Source organism: Hyperoodon ampullatus (assembly GCF_949752795.1).
Source record: "Hyperoodon ampullatus genome assembly, chromosome: 5".
NCBI classification, from domain to species: Eukaryota; Metazoa; Chordata; class Mammalia; order Artiodactyla; family Ziphiidae; genus Hyperoodon; species Hyperoodon ampullatus.
The window spans coordinates 92,366,630-92,391,598 of NC_136918.1; the positions used below are offsets into that span (position 1 = coordinate 92,366,630).

The window sequence follows — 24,969 nt, forward strand, 5'->3', positions numbered from 1 at the left end:
CCCTGATGAAATGCTCAGATAATAGAAGACCCACATGGCAAATTCTAGTGCGAGAAAGGTCAAAGTTTCAAAGATAATGGAAAAAGCAATGAATGAGCTGGGGAAAGAGGCTTTGGTTGGGTGGCAGTAATGGTAGATTTCTTATCCTTGATCAATGCACCGCCATACTTAGAGAACATAAGGAAGCTCACAGAGATGGTGAAAGACATAGTTAAATGTGTCTTTCACTACTAACCCAATGCATTTCCCCCTGCATCTTGCTATTCTTCTTCTTCTTTTTTTTTTTTTTTAATGTTTATTTATCTGGCTTTGCTGGGTCTTAGTTGCGGCACGCGGGATCTTTAGTTGTGGTGTGCGGGATCTAGTTCCCTGACCAGGGATTGAACCTGGGCCCCCTGCACTGGGAGTGTGTAGTCTTAACTGCTGGATCACCAGGGAAGTCCCTCTTGGTATTCTTTTATCTGTCAGAATGCAAGAATTCACTGTGGCCTGAAGGGCACCAGACCCACCATCTGGAATCTGGTCCAGGCTCTTCTAATCTGGGTAACTTTAGGCAAGTCACTTCTACCTCTGGATCTCAGGTTCCTCTTGAGTGAGTTGGACTAATATTTTGGTCCTCAGTCTTTTTCTGCCTCAACATACTGGATAGTTGCTATTCAATAGTAATAGTAGTAGAGTATGTATTCGGGTTCTGCAGAGAATCAGAATGAGTAGGATAGATACATAGGAAGAGATTTATTGTGAGCGATTGGCTAATGCAATTATGGTGGCTGAGAAGTCCCATGATCTGCCACCTTCAAACTGGAGGCCCAGGAAAGCTGATGGTATACCTCCAGTCCAAACCTGAAGGCTTGAGAACCCAGGGGAGCCAGTGGTATAAGTCCTAGTCTGAGTCCTAAGGCCCAAGAACTGGAGGGCTGAGGGTGTAAGTCCTGGTCCAAGGCCAAAGGCCCAAAAGCCAGGAGTGCTGATGTCTAAGATGAGGAAAAGATGAATGGTCTAGCTCCAGCAGAGAGGAAATGCACCCTTCCTCAACCTTTTTGTTTTAGTCAGGCTGTCAACAGATTGGTTGATGCCCAGTGCTTTGGGGAGGGAAATCTTTTTTACCTAGTCTACAGATTCAAATGCTAATCTCTTCTGGATATATCTTCACAGACACATGCAGAAATGTTTTACCAGCTATGTGGACATCCCTTAACCTAGTCAAGTTGACACACAAAATTAACCATCACAAGTTATATTTATTGAGTACTTACTATGTGTCAGATGCCGAGTTAAGCACTTTTCCTCATTTCATTCTCAGCACATGATTTTGCATTATATTTTATTATTATCCCCAATTTAGAGACAAGGAAATTGGCTTAGAAAATTTTAAAAACTCAGCAAGGTTACACAACTAGTGAATAACATATCCCTTATTAATTCAGGCCTATCTAATATCTAGGTGTTTGTTCTTAGTCCCTATATTATACTATTCCATTATATAGTCATGATTCTCAAATGGGGTAGCGATAAGTTTATGCCCCCTGACTCACGGATATGTCATGATATTGGTCTCCCAGGAGATTTTTTAAAACCCACTTGAATATCACTGAACTAGATAATCTTTAGGCTTCCTTTCATAGATAACTTTTACGACTTTGGTATCCTGCTGCTGAGAAGGAAGGAAACATTTGTCATGCCTTCCAACAAGATTGAATCTAGTAAATTCCATTGCTTTTTTTTGTCCTCAAATAGCCTGCATGAATCTGCCACTCATCAATTCCTCTTTGTCTCCTTCAATAACTCACTGTCTTCAGAGCAGCCTCTGATCAGAAACTTCATTAAGTTAGCTCTGACTTGTCTTCTGATCATACCTGTTAGATAACATATTGAAAATGCCAGTTGGGTCACTGATGGTGCTCTTCTAATTAGACTGCCTTAGGCATAATTTTGTTAATATTTCTATAACAACAAATAACCATATCGCTGATGGCTGTGATCCAATTACAACCTGTACATCAAGCAATTAGTATCTTTATAGTTGGCAAAGATAAGTTGACTGAGGGTCACTATAAATAAGAGTGACACGCATATTTCAATTTTCTGATATCCAAAATACGTGTCACACCTTCCATTGGGGTATTGTCTCATGAGAGCACCCCTTCTGAAAGGACTGGTAGAAAGAATACATCATCAGAATCACACTATCACCTGGGCACATTTTCATGCATTTCATTTCCTAGCTTCGATAAGAGCTGGGGAGAGAAGAAATGGCTAAAAATAGGTGGGATCCTTGACTAAAGGAAAAGATTAGAAAAGTCCTGTGGAGAGCTGTTCCTGGAAGCTTTGCAGATTCTTTAGAGCTAAAATGTAACCCAAAGTAGAAAAAGGATGACCATCACATTTGATTTAACTGCCTGTGGAGGCACTGCCTGTTTTTTTGGTTTTTTTTCTAAAGTATTTTCAGAACACATGGTGTAGTGCCTTACTTCTGCCTGGTGGGAATATCCTTATTGTATGAAGGGCTGCACCAGAACCTCAGGAGTGTTTTTCACTCCTATTGGGAGTTTTCTTTTTTCTTTTCCTTGTCCTTCCCCTCTTTCTTGACTCTGCCTCTGTCTGGGGTGCATGTCCCCACGCCATACACTCTTCCACCTCAAGCTTTAGGTGAAAAGAGTGGGCTGGGGAAGGGGAAGGATGAGGGGCTATGCAAACTTATCCTATCTTTGTCACAAGAGCCTTACAAGAGCAACATTCCGACTTGCATTGGTCCAGCCACTGCCCTGCTCCACTAACTCCACTGGCCACTAATATTTCATAGTTCAGAAAGGCTTGGAGTTCCATGTTTCTCACCAATACAGTTGTTCTCTAAGTAGATTGTATTCTAAAAGACAAATGAGGGAGAAAAGCCTACAGGTTTTGCCTCTACCTCACCATCTCCAATATCTCCATCACCATTTATTGAACACCACCATGTACCAAGAATTATGCCAAGTGCTTTACATGTAAAAACCCTCTCCCTTCGGAGGATTCCCTGGTGGCGCAGTGGTTGAGAGTCCGCCTGCCGATGCAGGGGACGCGGGTTCGTGCCCCGGTCCGGGAGGATCCCACATGCCGCGGAGTGGCTGGGCCCGTGAGCCATGGCCACTGAGCCTGTGCGTCCGGAGCCTGTGCTCTGCAACGGGAGAGGCCACAACAGTGAGAGGCCCGCGTACCACAAAAAAAACAAACCAAACAAACAAAAAACCCTCTCCCTTCTATCTCAGCTTTCAATCCATCACTGTAAAAGATGACCCTGGCCCCGCTTCAGTCCTTATTCCCTGGACTAGATTTTTAGGAGCCACATGGAGCACTTGTCTCCCCTGCCCAAGAACTCCCCATCTCAGCTTTGCATCCTTAGAGTTCCTGCATTGGTCCCCATTTGGATCCTGCCCTTTGTCTCCTAGTTCCCCAGGGTGTCCTCCTAGTACCATCAGTCTGTGAAATCTTCACTCTACTATCAGAAGTGGGGACCCTGATCCAGCTGTCAGGATACTGCTCTTGTTACTTTCCTGAATACACTTTGGCATGAGAACACACACAAGCTTGGCTCTATAGTTTAATGAGTACCGATATCTCAGGTGTATTGTAGTTCAGTCGACTTTTACAGGTTGGCCCCAAATCCAACTCTAGTACTGTTTCTTTGTAATATGTATTTTGAATTGTATTCAGCAGATTTACAAATGAAGTTTTGAAGCATAATCTATTGATATGTTAGGGACTGTCTACATTTTGGATGCATATAGAAAAGGTTGCATTTTTATGACTTGAAGAATTAACCTTAAAATGTTACTTTTAGGGATAGCAATGTCTTTTCCTAATGAGACTTGAGTTGTGTCCTGTGACAAAACAAAATTAAGTTTTAAATGAAGCATGTGGTTTTCTACTCCAAATCGAAGCAATGGACCAAAATAATTGGCAACTGGAGAGAGCACTATTGAAAAGTATGTTCCTTTTTCAGGAAAGGAAAAGAAAATATATGTAATTTTCATCTCTTTTGCTTCACATCTAGCTCAGCTAGTTCCTGGCATAGAGTCACATTTCAGTAAATGTTGGTGAATGCAGTTTTTGAATAAATAGGTTGCTCTAATGTCTGTGTCTATGCTAGCAAATATTCCCAACTGAACCAAATTATTTATCTTAAACTGAGTCTCTTCCCCACTCCCACGCCCCACCCCAATACTTTTCTCTGATGTTTATTTTTATAGTGTGCAATTAAAGGTTGGCGAATGGCTGTTACAAATGATGGCATATTTGTTGAATGCCCAGAGCAGGAGGAGAGCCTTCACACCCTATCTTATTCTTATCACACTATCTTTGGTTGAGGGAGTCAAGAGTTGGTTTGGAGCTTTTGTATTCAGCCTGTCACTTGGTTCATTATTTGTCTGGAGTCCTTTATGGTTGATGAAAGGAGGCAGAGTTCTAATGGGAGCTCATCTAGACAGGGTCCATCCCTGTTCACCTTCATGCCCTTTTTTAACCTCTAGCTTAGAGGAGGAAGGAAATGACTACCATTTATTAAGTATCTACTAAGTCAGGCACTGTTCTGGGCAGTTTATACACATGGTCTCATTTAATTAATACAACAGTCTTACGATACAAATTTAGAGTTGAGAAAACTGAAGAATACAGGCTTAAGGAATTTGCCAAAATCACATAGTTATGAAGTTCACCATTGTATACTCAGCTCCTAGCACAGTGCCTGATACATAATAAATGTTCAGTAAATAAAGACTGTTCTGCTTTGAATGTTATTGCTCTTTTCACTGTCAAGCACTGCCTATCCAATAATTGTGCTTAATATGATAGCCACAAGAATGGTTTGAGACATTTTGGTGAATGTGCAATGGTTTTCATGTTTGACATATACATTATAACCATTCATCTTGTTATACCCACTCTTTTTGTAGAGAAAATGGTGCTTTCTTTGCTTTTTCTTAATTCAAAAATATTTACCTATCAGTAAAACTGATTATGGTGTTTAAGATAAACAGGTAAGTTTCTATCTTTAACATAAAAAGCTCAAAGTTGGGACTTCCCTGGTGGCACAGTCGTTAAGAATCTGCCTGCCAATGCAGGGGACATGGGTTTGAGCCCTGGTCCAGGAAGATCCCACATGCCATGGAGCGACTAAACCCGTTCACTGCAACTACTGAGTCTGAGCTCTAGAGCCCGCGAGCCACAACTACTGAAGCCCGCGGCGCACTTGGAGTCTGTGCTCCACAACAAGAGATGCCGCTACGATGAAAAGCCTGCGCACCGCAACGAAGAGTAGACCCCGCTCGCCGCAACTAGAGAAAGCCTGTGCAGCAACGAAGACCCAATGCAGCCAAAAGTAAATTAATTAATTAATTAATTAATTTAAAAAGATAAAAAGCTCAAATTTTTATGAAAGAGACATGTGAGCACAAAATGACAATATATATTATATGTATATAAAATCAATGGCAACACTGGCAGGGGTGTTTTGGGAGTCCCCAGTTTCTGCTACAGAGAGACTGAGGTAGAGAATAAGAGTCAGGGAGGTGTCTTAGAGAAAAAATATTTGAGTTGAGACTCAAATGACGAATTGTTGCTTATCAGCTAGATAAAAGAAAGACATCCAAGGCAGTAGGGGCACCAAGTACAAAGATACAAGATTTGAAAAAATCTGCAAGACATTTCATGTGGCTGGTGGTGGTTTGCATGTAAAATTATCATGGAAGGATGAGGATGAAGAGGTAATTTATTAATAAATACCATTTATTTTATACTTACTGTATGTCAATTAGATTGCTAAGAGCTTCATATAACAATCATCATTATTCCTGGCAACAATCTATGATTATTATTCTTATTTTGGAATAAGGATATTAAGGCTTCAGGAATTTACACTTTGACTTAATTCCAAAGTCACACAGCTAGTGAGTGACAGAGCCAGCTCTTGAATCAGGCGAGTCTGACACCATAGCCATTGTGCTTTACCACTATGGAACACTGCCTTCCAAAGGTAAAAATTCAGGATGGAAAGAGCGTAGGCTCTGCTAAGAAATTTGGATTTTATTCTCTTCACTATGAGAAAGAATAAAATATTTTAGAACTTTTTGTTTAAAAAAAAACCACCCTCTCTTTGACAGTGGTCTTGGCAATATATTTCTGGATGTGTGTCCTTAGGCAATGGAAAAGCAAATATAAACAAATGGGACTACATCAAACTAGAAAGCTTCTGCACAGCAAAGGAAACCATCAATAAAATGAAAAGACAACGTGCCGAATGGGAAAAGATATTTGTAAATCATATATCTGTTAAGGGGTTAATATCCAAAATATATAAAGAAGTCATACAACTCAATAACAACAACAACAAAAAAGACCCTGCACAAACAACCTGATTCAAAAATGGGCAGAGAACCTGAATAAACATTTTTTCCAAAGGAGACACACAGATGGCCAATAGTCATATGAAAAGATGTTCAGCATCACCAGTTAATAGGGAAATGCTAATCAAAACTACAATGAGGGGCTTCCCTGGTGGCGCAGTGGTTGAGAGTCTGCCTGCTGATTCAGGAGACACGGGTTCGTGCCCCCGGTCCGGGAGGATACCGCATGCTGCGGAGTGGCTGGGCCCGTGAGCCATGGCCGTTGGGCCTGTGCGTCCAGAGCCTGTGCTCCGCAGCGGGAGAGGCCACAACAGTGAGAGGCCCACATACCGCAAAAAACAAAAAACAGGGCTTCCCTGGTGGCGCAGTGGTTGAGAGTCCGCCTGCCGATGCAGGGGACACGGGTTCGTGCCCCGGTCCGGGAAGATCCCACATGCCACGGAGTGGCTAGGCCTGTGAGCCATGGCCGCTGAGCCTGCACGTCCGGAGCCTGTGCTCCGCAACAGGAGAGGCCACAACAGTGAGAGGCCTGCGTACCGCAAAAAAAAAAAAAAACAAAAACCAAAAAACAAACAAAAACAACTACAATGAGATATTGCTTCATGCCTATTATAAAGGCAAGAAATAACAAGTGTTAGCAAAGATGTGGAGAAAAGGGAACCCTCATACACTGTTGATGGGAACATAAATTGGTGCCCACTATGGAAAACAGTGTGACAATTCCTCAAAAAATTAAGAATAGACCTACCATATGATCCAGCTATCCCACTTCTGCGTATTTATCCAAAGAATATGAAAACATTAATTTGAAAAGATATATGCAAACCTTATGTTCATTGAAGCATTATTTACAATAGCCAATATGTGGAAGTGACCAAAGTGCCCATGAGTGGATGAATGGATAAAGAAGATATGGTATATATATATACACAGTGGAATACTACTCAGCCATAAAAAGATGAAACCTTGCCATTTGCGACAACATAGGTGGACCTAGAAGGTCCATTATGCTAAGTCAAATAAGTCAGAGAATTTCACTTATATGTGGAATCTAAAAAACACAACAAATGGACAAACATAACTAAACAGAAACAGAGTCACAGATACAGAGAACAAACAGGTAGCTGCCAGAGGGGAGGGGTATGGGGGATGAGTGAAATAGGTACAAACTATGAGGGAAATTAAGAGGTACAAACTTTCAGTTACAAAATAAATGAGTCATGGGAGTGAAATGTACAGAATGGGGAGTATAGTCAATATATAGTCAATAACAATGTAATATCTTTTTATGGTGAACAGGTGGCAACTAGACTTATCATGGTGATCATTTTGTAATGTATAGAAATATCGAATCACCATGTTTTATACCGGGAACTAACATAGTGTTGTAGGTCAATTGTACTTCAAAAAACAAACAAACTTATAGAAAAAGATTTGTGGTTACCAGAGGCAGGGGGTGGGAGGAGGTGGAATTGGATGAAGGTGGTCAAAAGGTATAAACTTCCAGTTACATAAGACAAAAAAGGACTAGGGATGTGGTGTATAACACGATTAATATAATTAACACTACTGTATGTTATATATGAAAGTTGTTCTCATCACAACGAAAAAATATTTTTTCTTTTTCTTTAATTTTGTATTTGTATGAGGTGATGGATGTTCTCTAAACTTATTGTAATCATTTCATGATGTATATGTGTCAAATCATTATGTTATATACCTTAAACAACGCTGTATATCAATAAAACTGGAAGGAAAAAAAATAAAGCTTTCTAGTTGGCTTTTTCCAGCCTGTGGAATCACAAACAAACAAAATAAATGAACAAATGAAACCAAACAAAAACAAACACACAGATGGTACAGATGAACCGGCTTGCAAGGCAGAAATAGAGACACAGATGTAGAGAACAAACATATGGACACCAAGGGGGGAAAACGGCGGGGGGTGGGTGGTGGTGGTGTGATGAATTGGGAGATTGGGGTTGACATGTATACACTAATATGTATAAAAGAGATAACTAATAAGAACCTGCTGTATAAAAAATAAATAAATAAAATAAAATTCAAAAACAAACAAACACACAGATACAGAGAACAGAGCAGTAGTTACCAGAAGGGACTGGGCAAAATGGGTAAAGGGTCTCAACTGTATGGTGATGGATGGAAACTAAAGTTTTGGTGGGGAGCACGCTGTAGGGTATACAGAAGTAGAAATATAATGTTTTACACATGAAGCTTATGTAACATTATAAACCAGTGTTACCTCAATAAGAGATAAATTTAAAAATTATCTTTGTTTCATAAAAAATTACCCTATTAGGATTGGACTGTGGACATTGTGGAGGCTGGGATACCAAGCAGGAAAACTTTTCAGTCATATAGAGATATTATGGCTTGAACCAAAACAGAAGTGGGGACAGAGATAGAGGATGGATTCCATGAACTGTTGGGAGATAAAACAGGGAAAGATTTGATGATTAATACATCAAGTAAGGGAGGAGATGAGAGTAATTTCCAATCTGGTGCTGTGGATAGCTTGCACTGTCATGCCATTAACAAAAAGGATACTGGAAGAGAAATGGGTTTGAGTCAGAAGAAGGAAGTGCTATTAATGGTAATTTTAGAAAATAAAGAGTTTGACACTCATCCAAGTAGAGAAGATGACTTGGAACTAAAGCTTAAGATGTCTCAGGAAAGGCTGGGTTAGGAGTCCTTTGATTTGGGAGTGAGTAAAGTAAAGTGAAGCATCAGTATTTTAAGGGAATGACTAGTGACAGAGGAATCATCTAAGAGACTGAGGAGGATCTGCCAGAGTGATGGGAAGAGGGCCAGAAGAGAGAGCATGGAAGACATGATTCTAAGAGCTGTGGAAAGCGTGAGAGAGGAGGAGGTAGGGACGGGAGGGTGGGCCTCTCATCAGAGAGGATGACGAGAGATCAGCAAGAGAAGAGGGGACGCAGGGACAAGGCAGACATATACTTGTGAAAGCTGAGCACAAGGAACTGGGAGGTGGTGATTAACAGGGAGGAAAGGACAGGACTAGCTGATGAAGACCCTATGAGCCACTGGAGGAGGAAGGTGGATAAGAGAGGCATCACTTCCTCTGAGCCAGGCAGGTGGGTTGGAGGTGCGTAGGCTGAGAGGCAGGTGGATTTGAAAGCAAGGACTGGGGAAAAACTATTTGCTCACATGTAGTTTCAACTTGAGTTACAATTTTAATGAGTCGTGTGAGATCTCATCTAAGTGATGATAATAAGTATTTGACTCAAGAGCAAAATTCTCTTTCCTCACAGGAAACGAATGTGAATTAACAGGGTAAAACAGTCATCTTTTGGGGAAGTTTGAGATCCTGAGAAAATCATGTAGTGTACCTCTCACTTTCTCCTTCTCTAACATGCTTATGTAGGTGAAAAACAGGTTAAAATGAACATGGTGGGGATCCCTGAAGAGAAAAATGAGATCCATAGAACAGTTAAAATGATAGCCTGTCAGTACTTTACATTTATGAAATGCTTGGTGGCTTTTATTTCCCACGTTCCCTACTGGCTCCACTCCTGTGCTCTTGTTTTTCTGTACACTGCCCTCTCCATCTCCTCCTCACCTTACCTCCTTACTACAAGGCTCATCAGCCCTCTTTCTCCTCTGATACCAGGAGCACTTTTTATATTGTTCTTTGCTGCCCATCCCCATCTATCGTGCCTTTGAGTTGTGTGTATGTGTTTTGTTTGTGCCATTCGATGTTATGTGTCTACAGTACAGGGAATGTCTTCTACTTTTTCTTTTACCCTCCACTATCCCTTGCTATTAGCAAACACTGAAGAAATATTTATTAAATGAATATAATGATTCCCTTTTTATAGATGACAAAACAAAGGTACTTGAGACGAAATAATAAAGCTTGCAAGTGTAGAATTTAAGACTGCTCAGAACTAAGGTCTTCTGATTCCAGGCTCTTTTCCTAAACTCTTTGCCTCTCTAGAAACATTAAGCAAGTGCAAAGGGGGAACATAGGGCAGAAAAAGTGAAAATGTGCATTAATATAGAGGCTCAGGTTACCCAGGCAAATACCAGTTGAGTCACTTTTTACTCTCCCAGTAGCCACTTGTAATGTCATTTGCCTGTGTCATGGCCGACCTTCCCTAGTTACTCTGATGCGAAGGTCACAACCAGTGTGCCCAGCTAGAGCTCAGCTGTTCTTTATGGATATCGCTGATGGTCAATACAGACATAGAGTTTGCTGGTGCCTTTACCAAAACGATACTTTACTTTGTTGGCACTGTTAACCCATTGAAAACAAACCCATTTAATAGATAGCCTTGCTTTAAGTAGGTATATGATAAGATCATCCATGTTGCCCCTATCACATAGTGACATATTTTAAAAGTTATGTGCACATCTTATCTGTACATTTGTAAATAAGGATCAAATAAACTGCATTTGTAAATGAAAAAGTTGTAATGTATAATTATGACCAGACTGGCACCAGATGATGTGTCTTCTTATCCTACTTCTCCCTTTGTTTCCTCTATACTCACCTTAGTTCCTTTTTCCTCATTTGAAACTGAGTTGTTCTTAGCTAACTGCTGAAGCCCTCATTTCAAATGATTAGCTGAGAATAGTTTAAAATAGTACATTTTCCAAGGATATTTGTAGTTTAACAGCATATGACTGACTATTGGTAGATTTCGTTTACTAACTTAGTGGTGAGGAAAACATTTTTTTTGCAGTTAATTTGCATGATATTTAGAAAAATTACATTACAGTGGCAACCATCTATTATGTCCAAAAATGAAGCACACACCCTGGATATGTAGTATATGGTTCATGCAAACAAACAAAGGCTGTCATATAAGAATCTATGGTGGTATAGTGTTGAGATTGAGATTTAACTTAGTTCACGAATGCCGCCTCAGATTTTCCCTTTTCCTCTGTCTCAAACCTACAAGATATGGTATTTGTCTCATTTCATGAAAATGTAAAAATAAAACCGCAATACCATAGTCACCTTTCCCCCTTTTCCAATTGTTTGATAGAGACAAAGTTGAAGTTGAAAGAAAAATCCCATTTTTGGAATAAATATTTTCCTGGCAATAACTTGTCCTTTCAGTGCCTTTCATTTTTTATAGCTGTAACTTTAGTAACCTTAACAGTGGGTATCTTTTTCACTCTATGCTGTTTAAAATTTTGTTAGTAGAGTCTGTTTCTAGTATCATGAATCTTATCTGCAAAGGTCACTAAGATAAGAATGCATAGAAAACTGACGCGAGGGCTACTAAATGTGTTTCTCATTCCTTTGACCCCTTTATTCTTTGCCTCCAATTATCTATGAAATGGGCGCTGGAGGAGTCCTCATGAATTGCCTTTGAGAAAACAAGAAACTTGACAGAAAATGCATCACGATTGTCCAATGGGATGATATGCCTCAACTTACTGTAGACGTAAAGAAACTTTGCAGACAGCCAACCCATAGTGAGCTAACTATCAAGGAGTTCACAGCAACCACAAAGATGTGTGAATGCTTGGAATGGCCAGGTTACATTTATTTTGTACCAAGCAAAGCAGAAAATTACTCTGTAGTCGAGTTACTTCCTCTTTTGAGGAACCAAAAAGACTAAATATAGTTGAAAACAGAGAGACAGATTGTGGTCAAGCTTACAATAGGCCCAGTGAGTGGACGATATCCCTAGGTTATGACTAGTGGTTCCTCAGGAGGGATGGCTGGCCTACAAAGAAGCCACTGGATGAATTTCTCTAACTTGGTTGCACTGAGGAAAAATCTCCACTTTCCTCTACGGACAAAAGTTAGCTTGATCCATGTATTAAAGTCTGGGTAAATACAAATATTTGACTTTGCTTTTTGAAAGCTTCTTAAGGCATTTTTTTTGGTGGGGGGGTGCCTCTCACTGTTGTGGCCTCTCCCGTTGTGGAGCACAGGCTCCGGACGCGCAGGCTCAGTGGCCACGGCTCACGGGCCCAGCAGCTCCGCGGCATGTGGGATCTTCCCGGACCGGGGCACGAACCCGTGTCCCCTGCATCGGCAGGCGGACTCTCAACCACTGCGCCACCAGGGAAGCCCCTTAAGGCATTTTAATGATTACTTTTCTTCAGAGCTTTTTTTTTTTTTTTTTTTTTTTTTTTTATGGTACGCGGGCCTCTCACTGTTGTGGCCTCTCCCGTTGCGGAGCACAGGCTCCGGATGCACAGGCCCAGCAGCCATGGCTCACGGGCCCAGCCGCTCCGCGGTATATGGGATCCTCCCAGACCGGGGCACGAACCCGTATCCCCTGCATCGGCAGGCGGACTCTCAACCACTGCGCCACCAGGGAGGCCCTCTTCAGAGCTTTAATTTGGGGAGAAATTGTTTATTCCTCAAGATGATCAGTGGGCTTGGGATAACTGGGCACTTTCTCTGGTTCTGCTGAGATTTCAGGAGTCTGTAGAGGCCAGTGTGTTCTTCAAAGTTTCTGGTTGTATGAGTTTGTGAAGAAGTTCTATGATCTCTTTATCCTTTTCTCTATCCAGAACCTCTAAACAATGTATATTGGAGCAAGAATTCTGGTTTTCCAATTCTGTCACCTTTTTCTTTAAAGCATCAATGTCTTCCTTCAGAGAGAAGATATCTTTAGTTATTGTGCACTGTCTTCACTAACATTCATTCTGGTTTCCAGTACCTCCATTTGCTTCGGATAAAAGTCAGTCCTTTCCTGGATTTTTGGTGCTGGACCCACAATGTCAGTCACTTGCCTGAGGATTTCAATCTGGGCAGTTTTAATATCTTGGAGCATTACTATAACATTCACTTCTTCATCAGCGTTTACGTCATCTTGATCACAATCATAGGAAATCATAGTTGGATATCTAGTTTAATCTGGGTGCTGGTTCTTACATGTATGGTAAGCTTTTTTTTTTCACGTCTTTATTGGAGTATAATTGTTTTACAATGGTGTGTTAGTTTCTGCTTTATAACAAAGTGAATCAGCTATACATATACATATATCCCCATATCTCCTCCCTCTTGCGTCTCCCTCCCACCCTCCCTATCCCACCCCTCTAGGTGGCCACAAAGCACCCAGATGATCTCCCTGTTCTGGTAAGCATTTTTAAGAGATTGTCTGATCCTGGAGAAATTTGAATACCACATCTGCCCAGCAGCAGTATTTACCCTTTTTTTTGCAGTACGCGGGCCTCTCACTGTTGTGGCCTCTCCCGTTGCGGAGCACAGGCTCCGGACGCGCAGGCTCAGCGGCCATGGCTCATGGGCCCAGCCGCTCTGTGGCATGTGGGATCTTCCCTGACTGGGGCACGAACCCGTGTCCCCTGCGTCGGCAGGTGGACTCTCAACCACTGTGCCACCAGGGAAGCCCCAGCATTTATCCTTTTGGTGTGAAGTTTGTACATCTTTCATAATGAAACAAGAGACAAGGTGTTGGGAAACCTGACCAAAATTAAAGAAAGAAACAATGTCAGAATGAAACGGTCTTTCTCTTACTATTTTTCTGGTGGCATCCTAGAACGCCCTATGGAGAACATCAAGGGCAATAGTAGGCACCCTTCGATGATTAGCTTCTTACAGGGTGGTCCAACTGGAGAGCTCTGTGAAATAATGGGCAATTGCATGGAATCCCTCATAGGCTGACATGATGCTGATGTCAAAATGGCTGCTGGCTTAGAATATATTTAACCTTAGGGCAGTAATTCTCAAAATTTTTGGTCCAGGACTCTTTTTCACTCGTAAAAATTGAACACTGAAGAACTGTTGTTTATGTGAGTTATATCAATTGATATTCCATATTAGAGATTAAAACTAAGAAAGTCTTAAGATATTAATTTATTTAAAAAATAAACCCATAACATGTTAACATAAATGACATATTTTTATGAAAAAATAATTATATCTTCCAAAAGAAAAAAATAGTGAAAAGGGTGGCATTGTTTACATATTTGCAAATATTTTAAATACCTGGAATACCTGGATTAATAGAAGACACCTCTATTCTCATATCTGCTTCTGCATTATATCTGTTGTGATATGTTGTTTTGGTTGAAGTATATGAAGATATTATGGCCTCACAGAGATTATATAAATGGAGAGGGTATTTTAATGGTCTTTTCAGATCATTGAGGTTTTTATTCTTTGCTACTCCACCAAAATTTGACAAATGATAATTGATTAAAAGGTAAGTGCAATGTGTAATCTTACAACAGAATAATACTGTTACCTTAAAATTCATTGGTCTATCTTCCATTTTTAATAGATGTGTAATATCATGCGTTGGTCATTTGGAAAATAATGATTCACTGAATTATGCAGATCTTTCAAATGGTAACTCATTTTATTATATAATATCAAAATATCACATTCATTAATATCACCACCAGTCTCACCAGAAAAGTCTTTGAGTATTGGCAAGAGGCCAAGCTCATGGTGGCAGATAAAATTTTCCGAAATTCTAATTTTAGCTTGAAAAGCTTGAAATTTATTAAGCTTGTTAGTTGTTTCTCTTGAAGTGACAGGTTCTCTATATCCTTTTTTTTTTTTTTGCAAAAATGCTTGTCAAATACCCAAATATGAATACCATAGTTTACTGCCAGTTTTTCTTTCAAAATGATATCCCATGAAAAAAGCAGCTACTTCAGTTTGTAACTCAAATAAGTACTTTTCCTGGAGACAACCATTATATTTCTGTAAGCAGCAGAAGTACTTCATGTGTACTTCTCATTACATCACATTTAATATTAAAAAGACATACTGAAGGTTGAGATTTAATAAAATGTAAACTTTTTACTGCTTCATCAGGGACATTCTAGAGCTAAACTGGCTTTTTCTTGTATGCATTCTTTTTTTTTTTTTCTCTCTCTGAGTGGAGGTGAAGAATACAATCACTATTGGTAGCTTAGTGCCATTGCCTTGGCTTGTGCTAAGGTATCAGTTTTACCCACCCTTGCTTTTGCAAGGCAATTTGGAAAATTAAAATGACATGATAACCATGTCTGTCAAGGTGTAGTCCCACTTTATTAAAGAAGATATTCCTTCTTGGATCAGTGCCAGTTCCAACCCTCTTCTAAATCACTCTTTCTCATATTTATGCTTAAATGCAGGGCCAGCTTCAGCCTAGGTTTTGATATAAACTCTGAATTTAGGCAAAAGTAATTTAAGAATTTTGGCTCATCAGTGATATCTGGGATTTTGCTTTACTGTCCTATCTTTGAATCCTTCTTTAGTAACTTTTCCGAAACTTCTAGAAACCTTTCCAAACTCTTGCTGAGAAAAAATGTTCCTATCACAGAAAGATATTTGGAGCCAGAAAAGGTAGTGTTCAAAGCTGTCCCATTTACCTTGGCCAAGGCCATTTTATCCATCAAGCACTACAGACACGGTGCTTAGGACCTATGAAATTTCAAGGAACCAATAAAAATAAATATTTTAGAGCCAGAAAGGGAAAAAAAAAATTGGGCTCGGAATACTAAAATCTGCAAGATTGAAACAATAAATGTTTAATTAAATATCTCCAAAGTGTACTGTTATATCATCGTCATTAATTGTTAAATTAGTATTAAAATTTCATTACATTTGGAGGCAATTTGTCGATTAGGTATTCTTGCTTTACAGGAATTCCCAGTTAAATTAGAGGGATTGCTTGTAGCAAATACTCCCTTCGGGTTAATAACAGCTAAGTCTTATTGGCTGCATACCAGACATTGTTCTAAATATTAGCTTATTTAACTGTAATTCATAGAAGTCAAATAATTTTCTTTTCTGCTAAAAAATGGGCAGAGTCAAATTTCAAATCCTCACATTCTAGCTCCAGGGTCCATGTGTTTTTCCTCTACTGCCACACAAACAAATACAATAAAAATATATATTTGTCAACTCAAGAGAAAGATAGACATTTCACTTTTTAGAAAAAATACACTATATATCTATTTAAAAAACTCATTTTGATTAAATTTTTAGAAATATGAAAAAACTAATTTTTTGCTTATTTATCAAAGCTAATTGAAGCAGAACTTTGTAAAGACTTTAGAAGTTAAACTATCTCTAATTCGAGAAAGTAAACATGAACATTTAGAGGTTATTCTTGCCTTATTGTAGTAAAAGTATAACAACTGTAATAAAAAAAAAGACTTAAAAATTTTCAACTAAAAATATTTATGTATACTGATTATTTTTATAAAACAAAAATTAATCTAGTAGATTTGATGCAAACATAAACCTGTCTGGTTTCTAATTACTTACCTATTAATGTTAACGAAAGGAGCCTCAGCCTATTTGGGGCTTGTTGGGCAGTGAAAAGCTGTAGTGGGAGAATACCAGTCTGTTGATCAGGGTCAAGTTGTGAGAGTAGTCAGCATGTGAATGAATAACGGGAAATGAGCTGACCCCCTCTCTTCATGTTCCTGCCAGAGACGTGGAGCCATTTAGGAGTAAAATAACATGGCAGACTGGAGCCTAGTTACTGACTCTTACCAAGGAAAAATGTCCTTCAGGAGGCAGGCTTTTAAAGGAATGGTATTTGGAGCCAGAAAAATTAGAGTTCAAGGCCCTCCCATTTATTAACTCTGTGCTCTTAGTCAAGTTACTAACTTCTCACAAGACTGTAAAATGGGATAATAACAATACCTATTCCATAGAGTAGTTTTGAGGATTAACAGTGCTCAATCTTTGTAAACTCTTTTCCTGCTCCTCTCTGACCATCTTCTTCTTACTCTCCTTTCAAATGAAAGAGGAAATGGTGAGGAGTTTTAAACTTTAGCTCTGCTCTCCCCATCTCTCACTCTGCCTTTTATTCCTCTCCTTCAATAAAGAGGCCACTGTACCATCATATGACCAAGACATAAAGCATGTGCTGCTCACTGTTCAAAATCTGCAAATGCAGATAAAGCATTTGGATTAGGACACCAGAATGCAGCAAACAAGGCCAAACAAACTGGCATTCTGTCTCCTAGTACAGCTAGTATAGCTAGCAAAACCAGCTATGGTGTCAGACAGCCTGGCATGTAATAACCAATGGAGAGATGGCTCTAATAATAGATAATCTTATTTATGTTTAAAATGCTGGTGTTTGAGTAAGTTAACTATAAATTAATTACGGTAGAGTCTTCTTTTTTTTCCTTAAGATTTATTTATTTATTTGGCTACATCGGGTCTTAGTTGCAGCACACGGGATCTTAGTTGAGGCATGTGGGATCTATTGTTGCGATGTGCAGGCTTCTCTCTAGTTGTGGCATGTGAGTTTTCTCTTCTGTAGTTGTGGCCCACAGGCTCTAGGGTGCATGGGCTCTGTGGTTTGTGGCATGCAGGCTCTATAGTTGAGGCACGTGAGCTCAGTAGTTGTGGCTCACGAGCTTAGTTGCCCCGTGGCATGTGGGATCTTAGTTCCCTGACCAGGGATCGAACCCACATCCCCTGCATTGGAAGGTGGATTCTTTACCACTGGACCACGAGGGAAGGCCCTAGGGTAGAGTCTTTATTTAATTTAATCAATTAATTAACTTTTGGCTGCGTTGGGTCTTCGTTGCTGTGTGCAGGCTTTCTCTAGTTGCAGCGAGAGGGGGCTACTCTTCGTTGCAGTGCATGAGCTTCTCATTGTGGTGGCTTCTCTTGTTGTGGAGCACGGGCTCTAGGCACGCTGGCTTCAGTAGTTATGGCACGTGGGCTCAGTAGTTGTGGCTCGTGGGTTCTAGAGCGCAGGCTCAGTAGTTGTGACACACAGGCTTAGTTGCTCCGTGGCATGTGGTATCTTCCTGGACCAGGGCTCAAACCTGTGTCCCCTGCATTGACAGGCAAACTTTAACCACTGTGCCACCAGGGAAGTCCCTCTGGTAGAGTCTTGATTATCTATATAAAATCACCCCGATCTATATCTTTTTTAATATGCTTTTTCAAGTTGGGAGAGAATGGGGTAGAATTATAGTTATCCTGCTAGCATTTGGGCATTATTTGTACCCTTTATGTTACACCTACAGTCATCTACTATTACTCGTGTACCCTTAGTGCTTGTGACCATGAAAAATTATTGCAAGTCTTCTTCTTCCCCCACAAAATTTGAGGACCAGGTTTACCAGAACTTGGGCCCCCCCACCTGAATATCACTTGTTACATGCAGAGTGAGATAAAAGACTGAGAAAACGGGAACCATGAAGGTCTTTCTGATTTGACCAGGGTGTCTGACCCATGGGGATAAGAATGTATTAATGAGAGAGCTCTAACCCAATGTTACACAAAGTAACAAAGCTGTTTTCTTCTTCTTTTCTTTCTTTCTAGCCATGAGGAGTAGAAGAGAATGAGAGTGAAATCAGAGCTGTTGTGCTAGATCACGACAGGGATGGAGCAGAAAACAAAGGTATGGTGTTTATGAGATAGGCAGAGCCTGATGCAGTGATGCAACACTATCAGCTTCATGAAGTGGTAAAGCCAAGTGACATTGATAAAGCAAACTGGTTAGAGTGACACATGAGATGAGGGGGCCACTTCCATTCTGTGGTGTCAATAAATGTTTATGATAACACTTTAAAATCATATGAGGACCTCCCTGGTGACACAGTGGTTAAGAATCTGCCTGCCAATGCAGGGGACACGGGTTTGAGCCATGGTCCGGGAAGATCCCACATGCCATGGAGCAACTAAGCCCGTGAGCCACAACTACTGAGTCTGCGCTCTAGAGCCTGCAAGCCACAACTAATGAGCTGGTGTGCCACAACTACTGAAGCCCTCACTCCTAGAGCCCGTGATCTGCAACAAGAGAAGCCACTGCAATGAGAAGCCCATGCACCACAATGAAGAGTACCCCACGCTCGCTGCACCTAGAGAAAGCCCGCGCACAGTGACGAAGACCCAGTGCAGCCAAAAATAAATAAATAAATTTATTTTTAAAAAATCACTTGAAACCAATGCCAAAAGAATATGATGTCATTAGAGAAATGCAAATCAAAACTACAATGAGGTATCACCTCACACCAGTCAGAATGGCCATGATCAAAAAATCTATAAACAATAAATGCTGGATAAGGTGGAGAAAAGGGAACCCTCTTGCACTATTGGTGGGAATGTAAATTGATACAGCCACTATGGAAAACAGTATGGAGTTTCCTTAAAAAACTAAAATTAGAACTACCATACGACCCAACAATCCCACTACTGGCATATACCCTGAGAAAACCATAATTCAAAAAGAGTCATGTACCACAATGTTCACTGTAGCTCTATTTACAATAGCCAGGACATAGAAGCAACCTAAGTGTCCATTGACAGATGAATGGATAAAGAAGATGTGGCACATATCTACAATGGAATATTACTCAGCCATAAAAAGAAATGAAATTGAGTTATTTGTAGTGAGGTGGATGGACCTAGAGTCTGTCATACAGAGTGAAGTAAGTCAGAAGGAGAAAAACAAATACTGTATGCTAACACATATATATGGCATCTAAAAAAAAATAAAATGGTTCTGAAGAACCTAGGGGCAGGACAGGAATAAAGATGCAGACGTAGAGAATGGACTTGAGGACACGGGGAGTGGGAAGGGTAAACTGGGAGGAAGTGAGAGAGTGGCCTGGACTTATATACACTACCAAATGTAAAATAGATAGCTAGTGGGAAGCAGCTGCATAGCACAGGGAGATCAGCTCGGTGCTTTGTGACCACCTAGAGGGATGGGATAGGGAGGGTGGGAGGGAGACCCAAGAGGGAGGAGATATGGAGATATATGTTTATGTATAGCTGATTCACTTTGTTATAAAGCAGAAACTAACACACCATTGTAAAGCAATCATACTCCAATAAAGATGTTAAAAAAAATAAAAACTCACAGAAAAATGAATAATAACAACAAAAAAGAATATGATGAACACCTCTGAGGAAATGATGGAATGATAATTTTGATAATTGGTAATGATAATTTAATGTTTCACTATAACTAAAATTGTGTGGTCTCTTTCTGGAATGCCCTCCATATATATATATATTTTAAATTAATTAATTAATTTTTGGCTGCATCGGGTCTTCGTTGCTGCACGGCTTTCTCTAGTTGCAGCGAGCAGGGGCTACTCTTTGTTGTGGTGCGTGGGCTTCTCATTGTGGTGGCTTATCTTGTTGTGGAGCACAGGCTCTAGGCGTGCGGGCTTCAGTAGTTATGGCATGCGGGCTCAGTAGTTGTGGCTCGCGGGCTGTAGCGCGCAGGCTCAGTAGTTGTGGCACATGGGCTTAGTTGCCCTGTGGCATGTGGGATCTTCCCGGACCAGGGCTCAAACACGTGTCCCCTGCATTGGCAGGTGGATTCTTAACAACTGTGCCACCAGGGAAGCCCTTTGTTTTTTTTTAAATTAATTAATTTATTTTTGGCTGCATTGGGTCTTCATTGCTCTGCGGCTTTCTCTAGTTGTGGCGAGCGGGGGCTACTCTTTGTTGTGGTGCACAGGCTTCTCATTGCGGTGGCTTCTCTTGTTGCGGAGCATGGGCTCTAGGTGCTTGGGCTTCAGTAGTTATGGCTCATGAGGCCCTCCATATATTTATTCTGCAGTCAAACTTCTACCCATCCTTTAGGAGACATCGTGATAATACTTTCCTTGTCTTGTCCTGTTCTGATTCTCCCTGTGATCTTACCAGCGCCACCGACCTGTTCTGTGTCCCTACCCAGTAGCCGGCAGCATAGTGTATCATTATTGTTGGTGTGCCTATGTCCTCTCTAGACTGGGAGCTCCTTGAGGGGAGAGACTTGCTTTTCAACTCTGTGTCTCCAATGTCACAAAGCCTAACATATAGTTGGTGCTCAGTATATCTTTATTCAGTGAATGAATGAATGCATGCATTTATGGACTTGTGAATGATTGTCAAGGTATCCAGCGGGTCCCTCCTGCGCCTATTTCTATGGGTGGCTAGGGAACATATTGCTTGCTTCATAAAGGTAATCTATGGGGCTTCCCTGGTGGCGCAGTGGTTGAGAGTCCGCCTGCCAATGCAGGGGACTCGGGTTCATACCCTGGTCCGGGAATATCCCACATGCTGGGCCCGTGAGCCATGGCCTCTGAGCCTGCGCGTCCAGGGCCTGTGCTCCGCAACGGGAGAGGCAACAACAGTGAGAGGCCCGTGTACTGCAAAAAAAAAAAAAAAAGGGTAATCTATGATAACTTTTTTTAGTTCCTGAGGGATCATTTAGCATTTTGGGATAGGGATTTAATAATTTCTTCCCTGAAGACCTGAAACAGTTAAGTGGCATGAGAGGTAAACTGAGATCAGGCAGATGGAGGTAATTATGAACCTGGAAACAGCTACGGGGTGGATAAGAGAGATCCTGGTAAATGATGGTAACAGCAGTGGTATTAATGGCACTGATCCTACAGGTGACTAAGGTACCCAGCATACTGCCCCTCTGCAACATATGAAGTTTTTTAGGCCTCCAGGGAACTGCAGGTAATCAGCATACTCTCCAAGTCTCTGTGGAAATGCCTGCGAATGCATTTGTCATGAACTTGGGTACACAGGCACTTATCTCTTTATTCATGTCATCTTATATTCTGAACTCCAAATTTACAATGAACTCTCTCCAGCTTATCTAGACGTACTCTTCACCATTTAGTTCCAGAGCCCTGGGGACACATTAGTATTTTATGTAATGTCTCCACCCCGTCATCTTCCTCCAGTTCTTTCTGTTATGCTTGGCTCTCCCTGGTAATATATCATATTAGGTTGCTCGGTTTCTGTAATTCTTAAGTTCACCTCTTGGTTTCCCTTCTCAGATATTACCTTTAAACTTCTGCTCCCTTTAGCTGATGATTGACACTCTTTTTACAGTACTTTATAAGTCCTGATGTGCACAATTGACGTAGCCATTAAAATAAATGGCTCGAAAAAGGAAGAGAAAGCGAAAGAGAAGTGCTTTTGCTTAACCATTCACCTTCCTTTAATGGAACCAGTGAATAAATCCAGTGAGTTAGTTTTTAAACACTTCTGTTTTACTGAATTTATATCATTTAGCAGATCTTTTTGAAAATCTTTATATGATGAGTGCTGCCCAGTGTTAACTTTCTGTCTTGTTCCTGAATTGCTTTGTACTTCATTGAGGGAACCCTGAAAATTAAAAGGTACGGAATACATCGTGATCACATAGGAAACAGGGATTTAAAATGTAAACAAATACAGAAATCATAAAGTGTAAAAACGGAAGAATGTTAATTTTCTCACTTCTAATTATGAATACTGTACAGTTTGCAGTCTTGTCTTATTTGGGTCTGTTAATATATTAGTAGAGCCTTATTTAAGAAAACTTCTGTTTTAGTGTTTGGGTTTTCACTTGTAATGATGCTGTATAGTACTTTGGATTACAATATCCAAGGAGCTATCTTCTTTAAAGTTTTAAAGATTATAATGTGAAAGATTGCACTGGCTTTCCTTCATAGTACTCACCTTGAAAGACATCTGTTATTATGGCATTTTAGGTTTCTGAGGGAATTTGCGACAATGTCTGTGTGAAGTAAGTGTGTATTTATCCCTTGGCTTTAGTTTTCCTTTTGTTATTAGTCTGTTCTCTGCCTATTTTGGGCCTATTCCTATTCTGTTTCATAAGAATGAAACAATAACAACAGCATAATGCCACGTGCTGTTACTAAAGGAGTGTCATAAGGGTTAACATGAAAAATTTTATTAAATCTAATTTTTAACTTTATATAATATCTCTTATTTAAGAACTGCAACTATTATTATTATGCACTATTTCTGCAGTGTTTTTCCTTCAGGAGTTCGATTTTTAGAATCATTTGCTCTCTCTGTTTAAAGCTACCTTCCTCCTTCCTCCGGTATGGGTTTGGATTACAAAGATCTCATTTAACTTTCCAAATGTATTATTCCTCCTTACACACTCTGATTACACACAAAATGGAAAATGCTGGAAGGCAATCATCATAGAACTGAAGGTTTTTTCTCCTCCTTTTAAACCTAGGCTTTTAGAACTATGATCTAAGGGAAAAAGTATTTAGTCATTGTTTTAAATATTTATTGAAGGTTCCCTCCACCTGCCACCCCTCCCCGCCAAGAAATGTGTATTGCTGCTGCAACTGCTTCTGTATGACAAAAGCCAACTAGAGTATAAAAGGTATATAGGAATGCTTAACTATAAGATTGAAAATTTGTTTTTCTGGGCCATTTCTTTCTGGAAATTTGAGGTCTCTTTCTGGTGGTCTGAATGTAATGTAAGTATCAAATGACAGAAGCTGAGAGTGATAAAGCAGTTCTATTAGACACATACTTCAATAATTTTCAGCTTCAGTCTTTGGCACTAATGGCTATGATTCTCACTGTAATTTGTAAGAATTAATTACCATTCATTCTATTTATGTCCCCAAGTTTCTCCTCCATGATGTAGTATAAAATGATAGCAAGCTGGTTGAAGCTCCTGGGCAATTTACATATTAGAATAGGTAAAAAATCTTTATCATAACCTCCATTGGACTTCACATTTAAATTTTTCAATGGCACTTTAAAAGAAAAGAGATGTTTCTGGAAATCACATTCTTTGTTGTTAGAAAGTAGAGCTGAAATCAAATGGATGCCCAGGCTCACTGTTATGATTGAGAAAGTGACATAACTGCTTAAAACCTAGTAAAACAAAAGATCTTACCTTTTTTTTGTATTCCTTTAATAATCCTATGAAAGCTTTGCATGCTTCCTTAGGAAACAGCATATACATACAATTTTGCATATAATTTTAGGTGATTCACAGACCTCTGTCCTCTCCCCTGCCCCCTCAGGCATTTATGGACATAAATAGTACCATAAATAGTACCTCAGGTTAAAATTCCTGACTGTAAGAGAAGGATTATTCTGGCTCCCATACCTGTTTGTGGGTGTTTTGCTTCTAAGGGGTCTGGGAGCTTCGAGGTAGTTTGGTTCCAGACCTTAGACTATGTGAAGTGCTGAGAGTGAAGGCCATTAATTATTAGGGATCAAAGGAGGGAGAGGCCAGTGGAATGCAGTGACTTGGGAGGTTTCAGGATGAACCTTTAAGAATGAGCAAGATCTGGGTAGATGAAAGTTAGAAGGGTTTTCCAGGTTGTATGAACCATGAAGTCAGGGTCTCTGGTTTGTTCTTCACTATGCCTAGCATGGTGCCTCCTATATGCCCCTAGGCTTTTAATAAATATTTACATAGTGCTTTGTGACTCACTTCTACTGAAGAGCGTGAGTCAAGAGAAATGGCATCAACTCAGGGGTGGAGTTCTGTAACCGACCCTCCTGAGACAATCCCGAAAAAGGATCCTCCTGCCCGCTATCATTTGAGCCAATAGAATGAGAACAAGTTTGGTTCAGAAGCAAAAGAAAGCTTTATTCTTTCATCAAAGAATGGAGGGCTCCCCTGGTGGCGCAGTGGTTGAGAGTCCGCCTGCTGATGCAGGGAATCCGGGTTCGTGCCCCTGGCCGGGAAGATCCCACATGCCGCGGAGTGGCTGGGCCCGTGTGCCATGGCCGCTGAGCCTGCGCGTCCGGAGCCTGTGCTGCGCAACGGGTGAGGCCACAACGAGAGGCCCGCGGTACGCGGGGAAAAAAAAAAAAAAAAAAGAAAGGAGAAGTGTGAGCTAGTGCTCTAGAGTATACGCC

General features: G+C 40.4%; 1 protein-coding gene across 1 annotated transcript; it reads right to left on the reverse strand.

Annotated features, from left to right (window-relative positions):
• Positions 1-735: 735 nt before the first annotated feature.
• Positions 736-22,473, reverse strand: CCDC54 (coiled-coil domain containing 54; the record flags this gene model as incomplete). Its single annotated transcript, XM_079705270.1, is given in 10 exon segments — positions 736-974; positions 11,951-11,996; positions 12,001-12,063; positions 12,067-12,260; positions 12,778-12,808; positions 12,810-13,015; positions 13,018-13,243; positions 13,247-13,261; positions 13,450-13,543; positions 22,274-22,473. Coding segments are annotated over 10 exon segments (1,314 nt in total).
• Positions 22,474-24,969: the final 2,496 nt, after the last annotated feature.